This window comes from Mesoplodon densirostris, chromosome 5 (genome assembly GCF_025265405.1).
Source record: "Mesoplodon densirostris isolate mMesDen1 chromosome 5, mMesDen1 primary haplotype, whole genome shotgun sequence".
In the NCBI taxonomy this organism is placed as follows: domain Eukaryota; kingdom Metazoa; phylum Chordata; class Mammalia; order Artiodactyla; family Ziphiidae; genus Mesoplodon; species Mesoplodon densirostris.
In genome coordinates, this window is record NC_082665.1 from 85,992,099 (window position 1) to 86,011,336 (window position 19,238).

The following is a 19,238-nucleotide window of genomic DNA, read 5'->3' on the forward strand; positions in this document are numbered from 1 at the left end:
TTAAGTAAATAAAATATTCTGTTGTGAATCAAGCATACATTTACATATGAAATGTATAAAAATCATTTAGTATTATGCATACTGTTCATTCTTATGGTTCATATATGTATATATATTCCTCTCATATAAGAATATATCTATATCACTTTGTCTTTTTGTTTGTAATATATGTATATATTCCCATTATATCTTTCTTCCAGCCTCAAATATGTGGATATTTTCTTGGTTTTGTGCCATTTTAATTATCTTGGCTATTGCTGGTGTGGACACAATAGTAAAGACCACACCATATACCAAATTCACGAAGAAGTCTGAGGGAAAAGAGATGCCAAAGGATACAAAGCCGTCCAGTGGCCAACCTCCAGAAGAAGAAACCCCCTTCACAGAAGCGGCTGAAATGGCAGAACCAACCCCTGACCCCTCAGCTTTCAATTCTGTCTTTGGTGCTGCCACCCTCTTCCCCTCTGAAAACCTCACTCTTGACACGGCTGATTTCTTCTTGAATTGCTGTGATTGTTGTTCATCTGGACCAGGGCAAAAAGGAGAACCTGGAGAGACTGGAAAGCCAGGTATTTGAAAATATACGAGGCCCTATATTTCTCACTTGTACATCCTTACAGTTGAGTGGTGGTGGATTGGTGATGGAATTGCCCCAAGGGTTTCTACATTGTCATGAGAATGGGACAAGCCTAGGTGTAACATTATGACAAATGCAATGGGTTCTGTTGCCCAGTGTGGTAGCCAGAGCCCCATGTATGGCTATTAATATTAAAATTAAATGAGATTAAAAATTCAATTCCTCAGTCACACGGGTCCCATTTTAAGTGCTCAGTAGCCACATGTGGCCAATGGACAGCACAGATATAGAGCATTTCCATAATTGCAGAAAGTTTTAATGGATGGTGCTGGTTAGAGCAGAGACTGGCCTACCAACTCTAGCACTGGTGTGTAGTCCTTCCAGTTACACAATCTTTTCATTAATGGCTGATGTAAATAGGGTAAGTGAAAATTCTGTGGTCTGGTAAAAATGTGTACTGACTGATGGGTTTTTGGAGTGCTACTTGTCATTAGGATTAGAAATGGAATGCCTGTGACATGGAGAATAAAGGCAGGATTCAGTTCACTTCTCATTGAAATTCTGAGGCAACACAGTGTCCTTGCCCAGCAGTTTTCTCCATTGAACGTCATGGTTAAATATTTTAAAATTTCAGATGTCTTTCATGTATACAGTATGAATATACTCTCACTTTTATTGTAATACAGTTCAGCTTTCACATGTCCTACAGCAGAGAATTCAAGGAAAAAGTGAGACCAGAATGTCAATTTCAAATCCACTATTCCCTGAAAGAATTACATATAAATATTTGTTGTGTCTTGCCTGAAGAATTTAAAGTTATAAAATCAGGAATTCTGCATCCTCATTAAGCTTTTCATTCATTTCATCCCATTGCAGGAAACTTTTGGGAAATGTGATCAGTGTTTATGTGGAGGCGGTATTGAATGGGAAAGAAGCTGGGCAGGGGTCTGGGGAACCAAGATTTCAGGGTTGCCAAAACATTACTGGAGATCTAATTAGACTGAGAAAATTATATTTACCAGGATTTCTCTTAGTATCATGTCTGGCAAGCTGCTAGCGGGGAGCAGGAGGGGGTCATGTAAACACAGCTGGTTGCTAAACTGTCATAAATCGTAGCATCAGGGCTTTTGTCTTACCCAGTGGTGGATTTAGCTGTGCTGTTCTTAGAGCTCAGCTTATTACATACATTAATTAACACACATAGTACATACATCACATTTGTGTTATCTACTGTAATGTGAATAATAAATGTAGACTTTAAAAGTTATGAACCTAATTTTACAGTTTCTGAATGAAAGTCTAATAGCTCATAAAGGCAAAATTCCATTTGAAATTTTATCTCCAGCTTCTCTCATTAATTCAGTTATATTATAACTACCTACTATGTGCCAAGAACTGTTAAGCACTTTATGTTGTTTCTCATCTTTGTAGAAAATGATTAAAATATTATTACATTTCAGTGGATAATTTAATTGCGTTTCAGAGAGTTTCAGGTAATTCTAGAGGTTATAGCACCTGAGAGTATAGAACCTGATGTCAAACTCAGTTTGTGCACCCTCCAGCCCCAGCTCTTCCATTAGGTCCAGGCTTCTGATATTTACACTAAACTAACCAAGATGTACACCTTGCCTAGATGGAAGGGGCAGCCTGCCTGCCTCTTGTGCCCTTGCAGGCAGTTGCTGTGCTCCCTGTGCCTTTCCCTCATAACCACATTGGGCATTTGGGGGTCGTGAGGAAGGGGGATCACTGCACAGTGAACTGTAATTGATCATTTTGCTTGCTTCTGCCTCCCCTGCTCTTTGTTCTCCATTCCTTTCCTCTGCTCTTCCTTCTTTTTTAGACAGAAAAGCTTAACCACCACTTTGGCTTCTTAAGCTTGCCTTCAGCCTTAACCTCCATTGCATGCAATATATTAATCTAAACAAATACAGTATCCTTTCAAAGAGGAAATTCAACAGATTGAAAATAATTTTCTCCATCCCATCAACTTAATTATAATAATTAAGATGAAAGATTACAATTTAATTGAGTGTACTTATTTATATGGTTAACTTTCAAAGAACCGGGCCATAAATTATTCCAATCAGGGATTGCAAAACAATCCCTAAGCTTGAACAGGGCTGGGGTTGCAGGAACGATAACTGTCCTAGGCTTGGGTGTCTGTGTGGCCTAGGTAAGTGGAAGGGACCTGGACTGCTGGGATGAGCGAGGACACCAGTGAGGTCTGAGTCCTGCACCATCTGCCCCTCGCCTGCCCCTCAGCCTCTTTTACCGTGGTCACTAGCTCCGCCCATGGTGCTCTTCTTTCAGTTTCTTAGAAACACTATGGTCTTTTCTACTCTTGTTTTTCCTGAAATACTCATCTATGTTTTTTTTTTCTTTGTCTCAGAAATTTCTAATTTGTTCATTGGGTCTTAACTTAATGACATTTTTTTCCAGGAGGTATCCTCTGATCCCATAAATCAGTTTTTTTTTTAAACCACCATCTACAATAGTAACTTTCTCTTTTCTTTACGTAACTAACAACAGTGTGGCCATTTCTATTTATTTGTGTGGTTATTTGTTCATGATTATCTTTCATGGACTCTCAGCCCCATGAGGGAAGGGACTGCTGGAATGTTGATGGCTGATTCCTGACACCTAGCAGGATGCTTCATGTGTACAGGGGCTAAGAAATTTTTCCTGAATGAGTACATAAGTGAAGGAATGGGAAAACCAAATGTGCTAGGTATTGTGGTTTTACTTCTAATTTGAAAGTGTGGTCCACATGAGGTTAAGAGTCAGATAATCATCTTTTCTTGTTGTTTGATATAGTACTGCTTCTCTGAATCATTTGATCACTGCCATGAATTCAGTGACAAGTACTAATGGGCTCAATTTATCTATTCAGGTAGTGCAAAATTGCAAATCAGACAAAAATATTGTCCTTAGAACTCTGTAATAGTTTATTCTCATCCAGATTTTATCATTAGGACACTGACAGTCATTGGCCTCAACAAAATGACTGATTTTTTTTGAAGTAATGAATTTCAAAAGAGAATTTTTCTACCCTGATGGTTTTTAAATCTCATTTCCAGGTTTTAAGGGAGAAGCTGGTGATATGGGGATCCTAGGGCCACCAGGAGTCACTGGACCCCAAGGTCCAAAAGGCCAGAAAGGAGAGAAGGGTAGGTAATTATATCCATTTCATGTCAAAACTCAAGAGATGTCCTGCATCATTTTTAAGAAGAGCAGCTTGCTAAGTAAATACCAGATTCTTGCAGGTGGATCTATTTTTTAAAATGTAAAAACTTGGTAAAGCATATTGTGAGTTATATTTGGTATAAAAATGTTAACTTTATAAATAGCCAATTGAGAAATTTTAAACTTGCTAGGTAATATACACCCCCCCTCCCACATACCTTTTCTGTTCCTTGTAGTCCACCTGGCTGACTCAGTGACTGGGAGCCACAGGGCATAGACTCTGGGGAAGGGTCCTTTCCTATATACTCCTGTTTGAGTTCTTCTTTATGATGCAAATTAATTTCATACTACATAAAACTAATCAGAGCAGGCAATCCTCTAGAATATTCTATATAGATGAATAGCCTACCTTCTAAGGAGAGTATGACATATCCTTTGGCTTACTCTCAAATCAGGGGCAGTGTCAACGGTGGGAAGAGAACTGAATTAAAATGGAAGAAGTCAAGCTATTTGCAGTGACCTTGGACCCGTCACTTTACCTCATCTGGAAATTGAGAGGACTAGACTAGATATTTATTTATACTCTGTTTAAAGAAGATTTGTCATTATGTGGGCTTTCCTAGATCTTTTCCAGCTCAGAAATTCTGTAGTTCCATAGATGTATCAGCAAAGAGGGTGCTCTGCTCTGGGAAATCCCTGGTTCTATAAGTGCTTCAAGGTATTGAGGGAAGGTTATAGATTCACTGGGACATTTAGAAATTCCTCAGGGAATACCACCAGCCTGTAGAAATACTATATATCCATCAAGTTAAATGTTTTAGCCTTAGTGTCACATGTCAAAAGACATAATATCATCTATACATCACCCTCTGCATGGCTCAGGAACTGCCTAACTCATTTCTGGTAGAACATTCAGTGAAGTAATTACTCAAAAAATATGCTAAGGTAAGAGAGAGCCACTTCACACTTGTCAGTTAGGCGATTTTCATTCTTGGAAGCATTTAATCCTTTTGTGGCTGAATTATGTTAGCAGAAAGACCTGTGAAATAAAGATGAGTGATGAACCTCCCCAGTGATTGTTACTTTTTGAAAGTTAGACTTCTGGAAGTAGAAGGAAAAAACAGGGAAGTATTATAAAATGAGGTTCTTAAGAGTATGCTTTGATGAAGGATCAAAAGTAGAAATTCATTTAGCCAGTCTCTATAAAGTGACAACTGTATTTTCCTTTTACTTCCACTTGGACTCTTGATTAAGACTTAAAGTTAAAAAAATAAATGAGTAGAGTGACTGTATTTTTTACTCAATCATTATCTGATTGAGTAAATTCATTATAAGCAGATAAACTCTTTAAATGAACTCGAGAACCAGAATAACTGTGCAGTGAATGTCAGGATATGAATATTGACAAAGACTGGGAATAGAATTATTCCTTCACTTCCATTCATAGTTATGTTCTCTTCAAAGGTATACAGATGTTTTCCTGATGGCCTATGGGTTAATTTCCAAATTTTAAATTTTAAATGGAATGATAGGGCTTCCCTGGTGGTGCAGTAGTTGAGAGTCCGCCTGCTGATGCAGGGGACACGGGTTCATGCCCCGGTCCGGGAAGATCCCACATGCCGCGGAGCGGCTGGGCCCGTGAGCCATGGCCGCTAAGCCTACGCGTCCAGAGCCTGTGCTTCGCAACGGGAGAGCCCACAGCAGTGAGAGGCCTGCGTACCGCAAAAAAAAAAAAAAAAAAAAAAGGAATGATAAAGAGGAGCAAGCTACTTAGAAAACTCTGTTGAGCAGCTTATGGTGATATTTCTCTAGCTAGTCTTAGGAAATTTGGCTGAATCTCTTTTCATGACTTTTATTTATGTATTTATTTATTTATTTAAGCCATACTGCTTTTATTGTAAAATTAATAAATTCTTTATAGTAGATTATTAAATACTGGCATATTTTTACAATGGTAATGAGAAGCAACAAACAACTATATGCAACAGTATAAATCAATTTTACAAATATAATGTTGAGCAAAAGAATTCAGACACAAAAGATTACATACTATACAATTTCAATTATATAATGGTTAGTACAAACCCCCAAAAGTCTATGATGCTAAAAGTCAACTGTGAGTTACTCTCAAAGGTTAGGCTGTGACAAAAAGGGGGCACAATAGAGTCTTCTGGGACACTGATAATATTCTGGTTTCTTACACAACATTATAAATCAACTATATTTCAATTAAAAAATAAAAGAGATTAAGAAACTAAAAAAAATTATTTTGGTTTCTTCTTTTTTTTTTTTTTTTTTTTTTTTTGCGGTATGCGGGCCTCTCACTGTTGTGGCCTCCCCCGTTGCGGAGCACAGGCTCCGGACACGCAGGCTCCGGACGCGCAGGCTCAGCGGCCATGGCCCACGGGCCCAGCCGCTCCGCGGCACATGGGATCCTCCCAGACCGGGGCACGAACCCGTATCCCCTGCATCGGCAGGTGGACTCTCAACCACTTGCGCCACCAGGGAGGCCTTTGGTTTCTTCTTTGAAAAATTTTTATTGGGGTATAGTTGCCGTAAAGTGAATCAGCTATACATCTACATATATGCCCTCAGTTTTGGATTTCCTTCCCATTTAGGTCACTGCAGAGCATTGAGTAGAGTTCCCTCTGCTTTACAGTACGTTCTCATTAGTTATCTATTTTATATATAGTATCAATAATGTATATATGTCAATCCCTATCTCACAATTCATCCTACCCACACCCTTTTCCCCTTTGGTATCCATATGTTTGTTCTCTATGTCTGTGTCTCTATTTCTGCTTTGCAAATAAGATAATCTATACCATTTTTAAAGAATCCACATATATGGGATAATATATGATATTTCTTTTTCTCTTTCTGCCTTACTTCACTCTGTATGACAGTCTCTAGGTCCATCCATGTCTCTACAAATGACACAGTTTCATTCTTTTTTATGGCTGGGTAATATTCCATTATATATATGTACCACATCTTCTTTATCCATTCCTCTGTTGATGGACATTTAGGTTGCTTCCATGTCCTGCCTATTGTAAATAGTGCTGCAATGAACATTGGGGTGCATGTGTCTTTTTGCATTATGGTTTCTCTGGGTATATGCCCAGTAGTGGGATCACTGGGTCATATGGCTGTTCTATTTTTAGTTTTTCAAGGAACTTCCATACTGTTCTCCATAGTGGTTTTATCAATTTACGTTCCCATCAACAGTGCAAGAGGGTTCCCTTTTCTCCACACCCTCTCCAGCACTTATTGTTTGTAGATTTTTTGATGATGCATTCTGACTGGTGTGAGGTGATACCTCATTGTAGTTTTGATTTACAATTCCTCTAATAATTAGTGATGTTGAGCATCCTTTCATATGTTTGTTGGCAATCTGTATGTCTTCTTTGGAGAAATGTCTATTTAGGTCCTCTGACCATTTTTGGATTGGGTTGTTTGTTTTTTTCATATTGAGCTGCATGAGCTGCTTGTATATTTTGGAGGTTAATCCTTTGTCAGTTGCTTCATTTGCAAATATTTTCTCCCATTCTGAGGATTGCCTTTTGGTCTTGTTTATGGTTTCCTTTGCTGTGCAAAAGCTTTGAAGTTTCATTAGATCCCTACCATTTGTTTATTTTTGTTTTTATATCCATTTCTCTAAGAGGTGGGTCAAAAAGGATCTTGCTGTGATTTATGTCATAGTGTTCTGCCTATGTTTTCATCTAAGAGTTTTATAGTGTCTGGCCTTATATTTAGATCTTTGATCCATTTTGAGTTTATTTTTGTGTATGGTGTTAGGGAGTGTTCTAATTTCATTCTTTTACATGTAGCTGTCCAGTTTCCCCAGCACCACTTATTGAAGAGACTCTCTTTTCTCCATTGTATATTCTTGCCTCCTTTATCAAAAGTAAGGTGACCATAGGTGTGTAGGTTTATCTCTGGGCTTTCTATCCTGTTCCATTGATCTATATTTCTGTTTTTGTGCCAGTACCATACTGTCTTGATTACTGTAGCTTTGTAGTATAGTCTGAAGTCAGGGAGCCTGATTCCTCCAACTCCTTTTTTCTTTCTAAAAATTGTTTTGGCTATTTGGGGTCTTTTGTGTTTCCATACAAATTGTAAAATTTTTTTTGTTCTAGTTCTGTGAAAAATGCCATTGGTAATTTGATAGGGATTGCATTGAATCTGTAGATTGCTTTGGGTATTATAATCATTTTCACAATATTGATTCTTCCAATTCAAGAACATGGTATATCTCTCCATCTGTTTGTGTCTTTTTTGATTTCTTTCATCAGTATCTTATAGTTTTCTGCATACAGGTCTTTTGCCTCCTTAGGTAGGTTTATTCCTAGATATTTTATTCTTTTTCTTGCAGTGGTGAACGAAATTGTTTCCTTAATTTCTCTTTCTGATCTTTCATTGTTAGTGTATAGGAATGCAAGAGATTTCTGTGTATTAATTTTGTATCATGCAACTTTACTAAATTCATTGATTAGCTCTAGTAGTTTTCTAGTGGCATCTTTAGGATTCTGTAGGTATATTATCATGTAATCTGCAAACAGTTTCAGTTTTACATATTCTTTTCCAGTTTGTATTCCTTTTATTTCTTTTTCTTCTCTGATTTCTGTGGCTAGTACTTCCAAAACTATGTTGTGAAATTGTGGTGAGAGTGGGCACCCTTGTCTTTTTCCTGATCTTAGAGGAAATGCTTTCAGTTTTTCACCACTGAGAATAATGATTGATGTGGGTTTTTCATATATGGCCTTTATTGTGTTGAGGTAAGTTCGCTCTATGCCCACTTTCTGGAGAGTTTTTTTTAATCTTAAATGGGTGTTGAATTTTGTCAAAAGCTCTTTCTGCATCTCTTGAGATGATCATATGGTTTTTATCCTTCAATTTGTTAATATGGTGTATCACATTGATTGATTTGCATGTATTTAAGAGTTCTTGCATCCCTGGGATAAATCCCACTTGATCATGGCGTGTGGTCCTTTTAATGTGTTGTTGGATTCGGTTTGCTAGTATTTTGTTGAGGATTTTTCCGTTTATGTTCATCAGTGATATTGGCCTGTAATTTTCTTTTTTTGTGTGATATCTTTGTCTGGTTTTGATATCATGGTGATGGTGGCCTCATAGAATGAGTTTGGGAGTGTTCCTCCCTCTGCAATTTTTGGGAAGAGTTTGAGAAGGATAGATGTTAGCTCTTCTCTAAAATTTGATAGAATTCGCCTGTGAAGTCATCTGGTCTTGGACTTTTGTTTGTTGGAAGATTTTAAATCACAGTTTCAATTTCATTACTTGTGACCAGTCTGTTTATATTTTCTATTTCTTCCTGGTTCAGTCTTGGAAGGTTATGCCTTTCTAAGAATTTGTCCACTTCTTCCAGGTTGTCCATTTTATTGGTATAGAGTTGCTTACAAAGGATCTCTTATGATACTTTGTATTTCTGCAATGTCAGTTGTAACTCATCCTTTTCAATTTCTAACGTTATTGACTTGAGTCCTCTCCCTTTTTTTCTTGATGAGTCTGCCTAAAGGTTTATCAATTTGGTTTATCTTCCCAAAGAACCATCCTTTAGTTTTTATTGATTTTTGCTGTTGTTTTCTTTGTTTCTAGTTCATTTATTTCCATTTTCACCTTTATGATTTCTTTCCTTTACTAACTTTTTTTTTTTGTTCTTCTTTCTCTAGTTGCTTTAAGTGTAAGGTTAGGTTGTTTATTTGAGATTTTTCTTGTTTCTTGAGGTAAGATTTTACTACTTTAAACTTCCCTCTTAGAACTGCTTTTGCTGCTTCCCATAGGTTTTGGTTCATCGTGTTTTTATTGTCATTTGTTTCTAGGTATTTTAGCTTTTTATTTATTTATTTTTGGCTGTGTTGGGTCTTCGCTGCTGCATGCAGGCTTTCTCTAGTTGTGGTGAGTGGGGGCTACTCTTCATTGCAGTGCACGGGCTTCTCATTGTGGTGGCATCTCTTGTTGTGGCTCTAGGTGTGTGGGCTTCAGTAGTTGTGGCACGCAGTCTCAGTAGTTGTGGCTCGTGAGCTGTAGAGTGCAGGCTCAGTAGTTGTGGTGCGTGTGCTTAGTTGCTCTGTGGCATGTGAGATCGTTCCATACCAGGGCTTGAACCCGTGTCCCCTGCATTGGCAGGTGGATTCTTAACCACTGTGCCACCAGGAGCCCCCTCGTGGTGTTTTTTGATTTCCTCTTTGATTTCTTCAGTGATCTCTTGGTTGTTTAGTAGCATATTGTTTACCCTCCAAGTGTTTGTGTTTTTTACTGTTTTTTCCCCTGTAATTGATTTCTAATATCATAGCCTTGTGGTCGGAAAAGATGCTTGATATGATTTCAATTTTCTTAAATTTACCGAGGCTTGATTTGTGACCCAAGATGTGATCTATCCTGGAGAATGTTCCACGTACAATTGAGAATAAATTGTATTCTGCTGCTTTTGTATGGAATGTCCTATAAATATCAACTGAGTCTACCTGGTCTAATGTGTCATTTAAAGCTTGTGTTTCCTTATTAATTTTCTGTCTGGATATCTATCCACTGATATAAGTGGAGTGTTAAAGTCCCCACTATTATTGTGTTACTGTCAATTTCCTCTTTTATGGCTGTTAGCATTTGCCTTATGTATAGAGGTGCTCCTACATTGGGTGCATAAATATTTACTCTTGTTATATCTTCTTGTTGGATTGATCCCTTGATCATTTTTAGTGTCCTTCTTTGTCTCTTGTAATAGTCTTTATTTTAATGTCTATTTTGCCTGATATGAGTATTTCTACTGCAGCTTTCTTTTGATTTCCATTTGCATGGAATATCTTTTTCCATCCTCTCACTTTCAATCTGTATGTGTCCCTAGGTCTGAAGTGGGTATCTTGTAGACAGCATATACACGGGTCTTATTTTTGTATGCATTCAGCCAATCTGTGTCTTTTGGTTGGAGCATTTAATCCATTTACATTTAAGGTAATTATCAATATGTATGTTCCTATTACCATTTTCTTAATTTTTTGTGGTTTGTTTTTGTAGGTCTTTTTCTTCTCTTGTGTTTCCTGCCTAGAGAAGTTCATTTAGCATTTGTTGTAAAGCTGGTTTTGTGGTGCTGAATTCTCTTAGCTTTGCTTTTCTGTAAAGCTTTTGATTTCTCCATCAAATCTGAATGAGATCCTTGCTGGGTAGAGTAATCTTGGTTGTAGATTTTCCCCTTTCATCACTTTAAATATATCCTGTCACTCCCTACTGGCCTGCAGAGTTTCTGCTGAAAAATCAGCTGATAACCTTATGGGAATTCCCTTGTATGTTATTTGTTGCTTTTCCCTTGATGCTTTTAGTAATTTTTCTTTGTGTTTAATTTTTGTTAGTTTGATTAATATGTGTCTCAGCCTGTTTCTCCCTGGGTTTATCCTGTATGGGACAGTCTGTGCTTCCTCGACTTGATTGACTATTTCCTTTCCCATGTTAGAGAAGTTTTTGACTATAATCTCTTCAAATATTTTCTCAGACACTTTCTCTTTCTCTACTACTTCTGGGATCCCTATAATTTGAACATTGGTGCATTTAATGTTGTCCCAGAGGTCTCTGAGACTGTCCTCATTTCTTTTCATTCTTTTTTCTTTATTTTGTTCCATGGCAGTTATTTCCACCATCCTATCTTCCAGGTCACTTATCTGTTCTTCTTCCTCAGTAATTCTGCTATTGATTCCTTCGAGTTTATTTTTAATTTCAGTTATTGCATTGTTCATCACTGTTTGTTTGTTCTTTAGTTCTTCTAGGTCCTTGTTAAACATTTCTGTTTAACAGAATTGGATCATCTTTACTATTATTACTCTGAATTCTTTTTCAGGTAGATAGCCTATTTCCTCTTCATTTTTTTGGTCTTGTGGGTTTTTACCTTGCTCCTTCTTCTGCAACATATTTCTCGGTCTTCTCATTTTGTCTAACTTACTGTGTTTGAGGTCTTCTTTCCACAGGCTGCAGTGTTATAGTTCCTCTTGCTTCTGGTGTCTGACCTTGGTGGGTGAGGTTGGTCCAGTGGCTTGTGTAGGCTTCCTGGTGGGTGGAGCTGGATCTTGTCCCTCTGATGAGCAGGGCCACGTCAGGTGGTGTGTTTTGGGGTGTCTGTAGCTTAGCACAACTTTAGGCAGTCTGTCTGCTGATAGGTGGGTTTGTGTTCCTGTCTTGCTTGTTGTTTGCTGTGAGGCATACAACACTAGAGCCTGCAGGCACTTGGGTAGAGCCATGTCTTGTATTCAAGATGGAGACCTCTGGGAGAGATCTCATCAATTAACCTTCCTTGGGGTCAGGAATTCTCTGGCAGTCCAGCATCCTGGACTCAGCGCTCTCTCCCCCAAGGCTCAGGCCTGACCCCTGGCTGGGAAACCAAGACCCCAGAAGCCACACATCATGGCAATAAAGGGTATAAAAAAGGGGGGGGGGAGAAAACAAAGGAAAACAAAAAGAGAAACAAAACCCAAGAGAAATAGCAAATACAGAAACAAATAACAACAACAGCAATAACACCTAAAAACAAAGAGAACTCCAGACAAATGGTAAAAGCAAAACCAAACAAACAAAAATGAAAACAAACTCATGCACACACAAAAAGAAACAAAAACAAAACCAAAGAAAACAAAAACCAAGAGAACAACCAGACAAACAAAAGAACGCCAAAATGAGGGCTTCCCTGGTGGTGCAGTGGTTGAGAGTCTGCCTGCCAATGCAGGGACATGGGTTTGTGCCCTGGTTCAGGAAGATCCTGCATGCCATCGAGCGGCTGGGCCCATGAGCCATGGCCACTGAGCCTGCGTGTCCAGAGCCTGTGCTCCACAATGGGAGAGGCCACAACAGTGAGAGGCCCGTGTACCACACACACACAAAAAAGAGAACCCCAAAATGAAATCAATTAAACACAAAACTGGGCTTCCCTGGTGGCACAGTGGTTGAGAGTCCGCCTGCCAATGCAGGAGACACGGGTTCATGCCCCAGTCGGAAGATCCCATATGCCATGGAGCGGCTGGGCCCGTGAGCCATGGCTGCTGAGCCTGCGCGTCCGGAGCCTGTGCTCTGCCATGGGAGAGGCCACAACAGTGAGAGGCCCACATACCAAAAAAAAAAAAAAAAAAAAAAAAACCTAAAACAGAATGCAAACTGAAGAATAAAGCAAACAAAACAGACACACAAAAACAATTTAAAAAAAGGATAAAAAGAAAAAACAGAAAAAAGAGGAAAAAAGATAAAAACAAAATAGAACAAAGAAAAGGAAAAAACAGAACAATGAAAAAGCAAAGTAAAAATAAAAATTAAAAAAATATTAACAAAATTAAAAAAAGAAAGAAAAAAACCCAGAGAAAAACCAAACAAACCTAAAAACTTCAAAAATACTAAATAAAAATAAAGAATAATAATTACGAAAAACAAAGCCAGCAACAGAACAAATCAAAACATAATAATAATAATAATAGTAATAATAATATTTTCCTGGGGTCTCAGCTCTCATTGTCCTAGCCCTTGCTGTGAGCCACAGCCCACCTCCACCTCCCCAGTAGGCCCTCAATTTCCTCTAGGTTGGTCTCTTGACCTGCTGTGGACACTGTGAGGACAGGTCAGACTCTGACCTGGCCCAACTCGTGTGTGCTTGCCCCCAAAGTCCACAGCTGCCAGAGCTAGACCATTTTCATTTGTGGGAACACTCATTGTTCATTCAGATCCATAGATGCAGGGTCTATGAAGCTGATCACAGGGCCTTAATATGTAGCTTGTGCAACTGATGGGAAGATTTTTGCTCCTCTTCCTTAGTCGCCCTGCCCCTGGGGCTCAGCTGTGATTTTAGTCCCACTTCTTCATGTGGGCCACACACAGGATTCTGCTCCCGAGGCTGCCCTCGAGCACTTGGGCCTGCCCCAGTGAGGACAGGGTGTGGAGGTGGCATGGCTGCCTGGGTCGCAGGAGCCGCAGTGACAACAGGTGCGCAGGGAAGCGGCAGCAACAGGCACAAGAGATCTGGCCCTAGTGGAGGCATTTTCTAGTGCCCAGTGACAGGTGCGCGAGGGCCAGCCCTGGCAGGGCCCTCTCCTAGCACCTGGGGGGATGGGCAGGTGCTGGTGCGTGGGGAGAGAGGCTGCAGTGGTGTCTCCATCCCCTGCATGTCACTCAACAGTGGTTCCTTTCTTCCATGGCAGTCCAGGTTTCCTCTACAGGCATTCCCAGTTGCATATTTCCTCCCTCCCATCCCCACAGTCTGTCTCCTTGCAGCCAACAATAGTACTCCTCCTGGGTTTGTACTCCAATCCCCACCCTCCAGCTCCTAGCCCCCGTGCGCACCAGTGGACACATGTCGCAGTGTGCAACGTGCAGTGCTGTTGCATGGACTGTCTGTGTAGGTCTCACTTTGTGCTGTCTGTCACAGACGGGCCATTCCACCCTCCTCTGACAGCCTCAGATGCTTCCCTTCTGTCCCAACCGATTTCTCTGTTGGTGAGGGGGCTTCCCCAGATGTGGGACCCTCTCTGCCTCTTCAGCTTCCCAACTGGGGAGCAGGTTCCATCCCGTTTCCTCTCCCCTTCTTTCTCCCTTTCTTTCATCCTACCTGGTTATGCAGGAATCTTTATTGTCCTTTCTGATGTCCAAGGTTTTCTGCTAGTGTTCAGCCCATGTTCTGTGAGAATTGTTGCATCTGTATTCTATTTTTTTTTTTTTTTTTTTTTTGTGGTATGCGGGCCTCTCACTGTTGTGGCCTCTCCCATTGCGGAGCACAGGCTCCGGATGTACAGGCTCAGCAGCCATGGCTTACGGGCCCAGCCGCTCCGTGGTATGTGGGATCTTCCCGGACTGGGGCACGAACCCGTGTCTCCTGCATTGGCAGGTGGACTCTCAACCACTGTACCACCAGGGAAGCCCTGTTGATGTATTCTTGATGCATTTGTGGAGAGAGATGAACTCCATGTCCTCCTACACCTCTGCCATCTTGAAAAGCCCCCTCTTCTCATGACTTTTAATTTGACTTAGGGTTTCTTTTTCCCTGGCAAAAATGAAGCAAAATATGTTGGTTATATCATAAATAATATGGCTGGTAAGTTGATGCCAACCAATATTATATACACTTATGTTTGACTCCGTACAGATTGCTAAACTTTTTCATACCTCAGTTTCTTTTGTGATGAAAGTGGTGACAAAAATATGTGCTCTACCTTTCTTGATGGGAGATGCTACAATCTTTTGTAAATGAAAAATATTCCAATTGATGAAATGTGCTCTGTTATGTGAGCCTCCCTGTTATATGAGAGGCTGTTTTACTATCAAAAAAAGTTAATATTAAACTAAAAGTTTGAAATTTAAAAATTGATGTTAAGAGCTTGGAACATTACCTGGTGCAAAGTAAGTGCTCAATGAGAGTTAACTATTATTGTTACTGTTATTTTTGCTATTATTAGTTACAATTAAAATAAATCTAGGGTGGCTGCACTGTAACAGGATGGGCCTTTGGCCAGGCCCAGTATAAAAGTCCATTTTGTGGTAATATGGCAAATATCTAAAAGCCAAGATATTTTTATTTTTTCAAACATGAATTTTCACAGCTTTATAATTTGCCCAAAGAGTGTATGAAAAAGATTCCAAACAAAATGAAAATTAGCTTTTCCTTGGTGCTTTATGTATATCAAGGACAATATTTTTTATCCTGTGTGTTTTTTTTTTTTTTTTGTGGTACGCGGGCCTCCCACTGCTGCGGCCTCTCCCGTTGCAGAGCACAGGCTCCGGACGCACAGGCTCAGCAGCCATGGCTTACGGGCCCAGCCGCTCTGCAGCATGTGGGATCCTCCTGGACTGGGACACGAACCCGTGTCCCCTGCATCGGCAGGCAGACTCTCAACCACTGCGCCACCAGCGAAGCGCCCTGTGTGGGTTTTTATCATGAATAGTTTTAGCTGACTGCAGAGTGTTGTGCTCTGTGTTTCAGCTTATATGGTGCATGGTACGATCTCTCACGCATTGTGAGGGATATAAAAAAGAGGACCTTTTAACTGTCATTCAGAATTCGTAATAAGAGGAGCACAAACACGGACATACATAATGTAAGGCAGAATGTCATAGGTTTTGTAAGAGATTTGAAGAGCTACAAGAATGCTGAGGGAAAAGCTGAAATCTGAAGAGACTTGGCACTACCTCCAAATATACTTTAAATGGTTTACTCTCAATTGGAATAAAATATTCCGAATGTTGCTCAATAAATTCTTTTTCCATATTGTTTTACCGTTACAGATTTTGGTAAAGGAAGCATTAGTATGTGACAGAGTTGTGAAATGGGTGTTTGTTATATCATAGCTAATATAGTTAGAAAAAAGTTAATCTTGGTATCATTTTAGGACTTAAGGGAGAACGTGGGGAGCAAGGAACAAGTGGAGTTCCAGGATACCCAGGAAAACCTGGAGTACCAGGTAGTGTATAAAGTATATCTACTGTGTGTAGTCATGTGTGCAGTATGGCCCTTAATTTTCTTCCTGTTTGTATTTAGAGTTATCAGGGAGGTAAGATGGAAATATCAATTAGTAATAATCTTCTAATAATTTAGTGTACTGATTGGATGGAGTGTTATCAGCACTAGTCTAAGAGTCTAGAAGTGGTAAAAGTATCTGAACTCTGCACCTCTTTCTTGCTGTCCTTGGGAAAAAGATCTCTAAATCTTTCTGGGTTGCAGATTTTTTGCCTGTAAGATTTTGGGTTTGGATGGACAATATGGAGATTTTGGAGAATAGCTGGGTTGGGCCAAAATGCAAAGTGTAATGGAACACAATGGGCAACTATAGTTCTAATACTCTTCATTATCTTAAAAGTCAAACAAACAAACAGACAAACAAACTAGATATATAAGATCTAAATATAAGTTGTTACTTCTCAGTAGCATTAACTCTTTCCTTTATGAGGGAGTAGCTTGATTTGAATGGCTCAGTGTAAGAGTCTCCTCTGCATGGCCATTGCTCAGGCAAGAAGCAGGTTTCCAGCTCCAGTTCAGAGGTTTTGTTTCATTTTGTGAGCTCTCTGATAATAGCATACTGGTCATACCGTATGTGAGCCTTAACCATTATTTTAATTTTTCCATTTCAGGTGGACTTGGTCCTAAGGGGGATAGAGGAAACATTGGCCTGGCAGGAATGAAAGGACAAAAAGGCTCGAAGGGGGACACGTGTGCCAATGGTACCAAAGGAGAGAAAGGAGATAAAGGAGACCGAGGGGTTGTGGGTGCACCAGGCTTGAATGGAGAGCCTGGGGCCAAGGGAGACAAGGGGGAGATGGGGGATAAGGGCTACTGTGGAGATTCTGGGGAGAGGGGGGGAAAAGGAGAAAAAGGCGAGGAGGGCATGAAAGGAGAAAAAGGTAGCAAAGGAGATATTGGAATGGAAGGGAAAAGTGGTTCAGACGGGCTGCCTGGTCCCCAAGGTAATCCAGGAGTTAAAGGAGAGAAGGGAGAGTTGGGGCCTCCTGGTCTTGTGGGACCTGCAGGGCCAAAGGGTGAACTTGGGAGCAAAGGGGTCCGAGGGTCTATTGGGAAGAAGGGTTCTCGGGGCCTCAAGGGCTCCAAGGGGGAGGTGGCCAGAGTCCCACAGTCAGCTTTCAGTGCTGCTTTATCCAAGCCTTTCCCTCCTCCAAATGCCCCTATCAAGTTTGACAAGGTTCTCTATAACGACCAAGGGAACTACAGCCCTGTCACTGGGAAATTTAACTGTAGTATTGCTGGGGCATATGTTTTTTCCTACCACGTCACCGTGAGGGGCCGACCTGCTCAGATCAGCCTGGTGGCCTGGAATAGGAAGCAGTTCAAGTCCAGAGAAACGCTCTATGGTCATGAAATAGACCAGGCCTCTCTCCTCATCATCTTGAAATTAAAAGCAGGGGACCAAGTCTGGCTGGAAGTTTCAAAAGATTGGAATGGGGTGTACGTCAGCACTGAGGATGATAGCATTTTTACTGGGTTCCTTTTGTACCCAGAGGAAAACCCTGGCATTTCACCATAAACTTGTATCTTCAACACTGTAGTTTGTGTTTAGTGGAATAAGTCAGGTAACATTGGGTAGTGCTATTGAAAAAAATAACCTTCATTTTTTTTCATGATTATAAAAATAATACAGAAAAATTATATCACCTAGAGTCAATAATTCCTATTTTAAAACATCACCTTTAAAAAAATATTTATATGTATTTGAGAGCATGTTTCTATTAATTTTGTAGCTAGCTTTTTTCATTTAACATTATAATGGCATTTCTCAAGCCCTTTAAATAATATTTGTATACAAAAATATGAATGAAATTTGTAATAAATAAATATATTCTTACTAAATATTTTCTATGTCTCATAAAAATGTGTGTAACTCTTTTCAGTGTGAATGTGAGGCTAACAGCTGACATATGATGGGTAGGTATTTCTCAAAAGTTTCTAATTCTATTGGGAGGATTGCCTTCCAACAAAATAGAACTATTCCCATGTTAGTTTAATTTAGGGAGAATACACAGAAAGAATAGTAAAGACTAGCTAAAGTATTTTTAAGATTAATCAGTGTGTAAGGGTTTGCTCATAAAAAACCTGTATTATATGGACTTGTGTGTTGGGTAAAAGGTAAAAAGAAAGTTGATATAGATATTGCTTCATCATAGCAAAGATCTAGCGATTCATCTAATTATTGTGCTTAGAAGACTGAATGTTCCCCAAAGATTTCAGAGTAAAATTAAATCATTATTGATCTAAAATTTCAGCCCTTTCTTCATAGAAGAACACTTAATTTGGATAAATTCTTTGGCTTCATTATCATCATCTCTAAAATAATTAATTCTAGTTATTCAGTGATAACATTGCTGGAACAGGTGGGTATTTGGGAATTCACTTGCAATGTGAATATTTAAAGCTGTGAATATATAATAACTCAACAGCCTCATTTATTAAGAAGTGAATTTGTTGACTCTAAATTGAATTTGGTTTAATGAAGGCATATAGTTATGCAGATTTGCAAATCTTGGTGAGTCAAATCAAGGAGTGGGTGATGGGAAACTTTTTGGTCTTGCTCTGCCAGATAAACAAACTCTGAAAAACATAATTTATTTTTGATCTTCATATATATGTATATATATATTAGAATAGTGTTTCTCAAACTGTGTTCAGAGGAAAACCATTACTGGAAGTTGTTATTATGAGCTACTGCAAAGAGTGGGTTCTGTGTCAAACAAATGTTGGAAATGCTATATTCTATCTCCCTTTTAAAGATTCATAGAGCATGTTAGTGTAGTCCCTGATATTCACTCAGAAAAGAAATTTGTTTAATTTTGTTTTATCCAGTGATATTATATTTATTTTGAGTATAGAATTCATCAAGCAGCTTCCCATGGAACAGTGCTCTGTAAGATGCCAATTTTGGAAATGTTGCATTAGCTTCTCATCCAAAGATTACCCAGCAGGCTGGAATAAAGTTTACTCTTGACATTTAGCCCTTGC

General features: G+C 39.5%; 1 protein-coding gene across 1 annotated transcript; it reads left to right on the forward strand.

The window, feature by feature from the left end:
- The first annotated feature begins 208 nt into the window (after window positions 1–208).
- OTOL1 (otolin 1) lies at window positions 209–17,769 on the forward strand. The gene is made up of 4 exons (XM_060100266.1): window positions 209–569; window positions 3,655–3,744; window positions 16,123–16,194; window positions 16,862–17,769. The coding sequence occupies exons 1-4, from the start codon at window positions 209–211 to the stop codon at window positions 17,767–17,769; spliced, it is 1,431 nt and encodes a 476-aa protein (XP_059956249.1).
- Window positions 17,770–19,238: the final 1,469 nt, after the last annotated feature.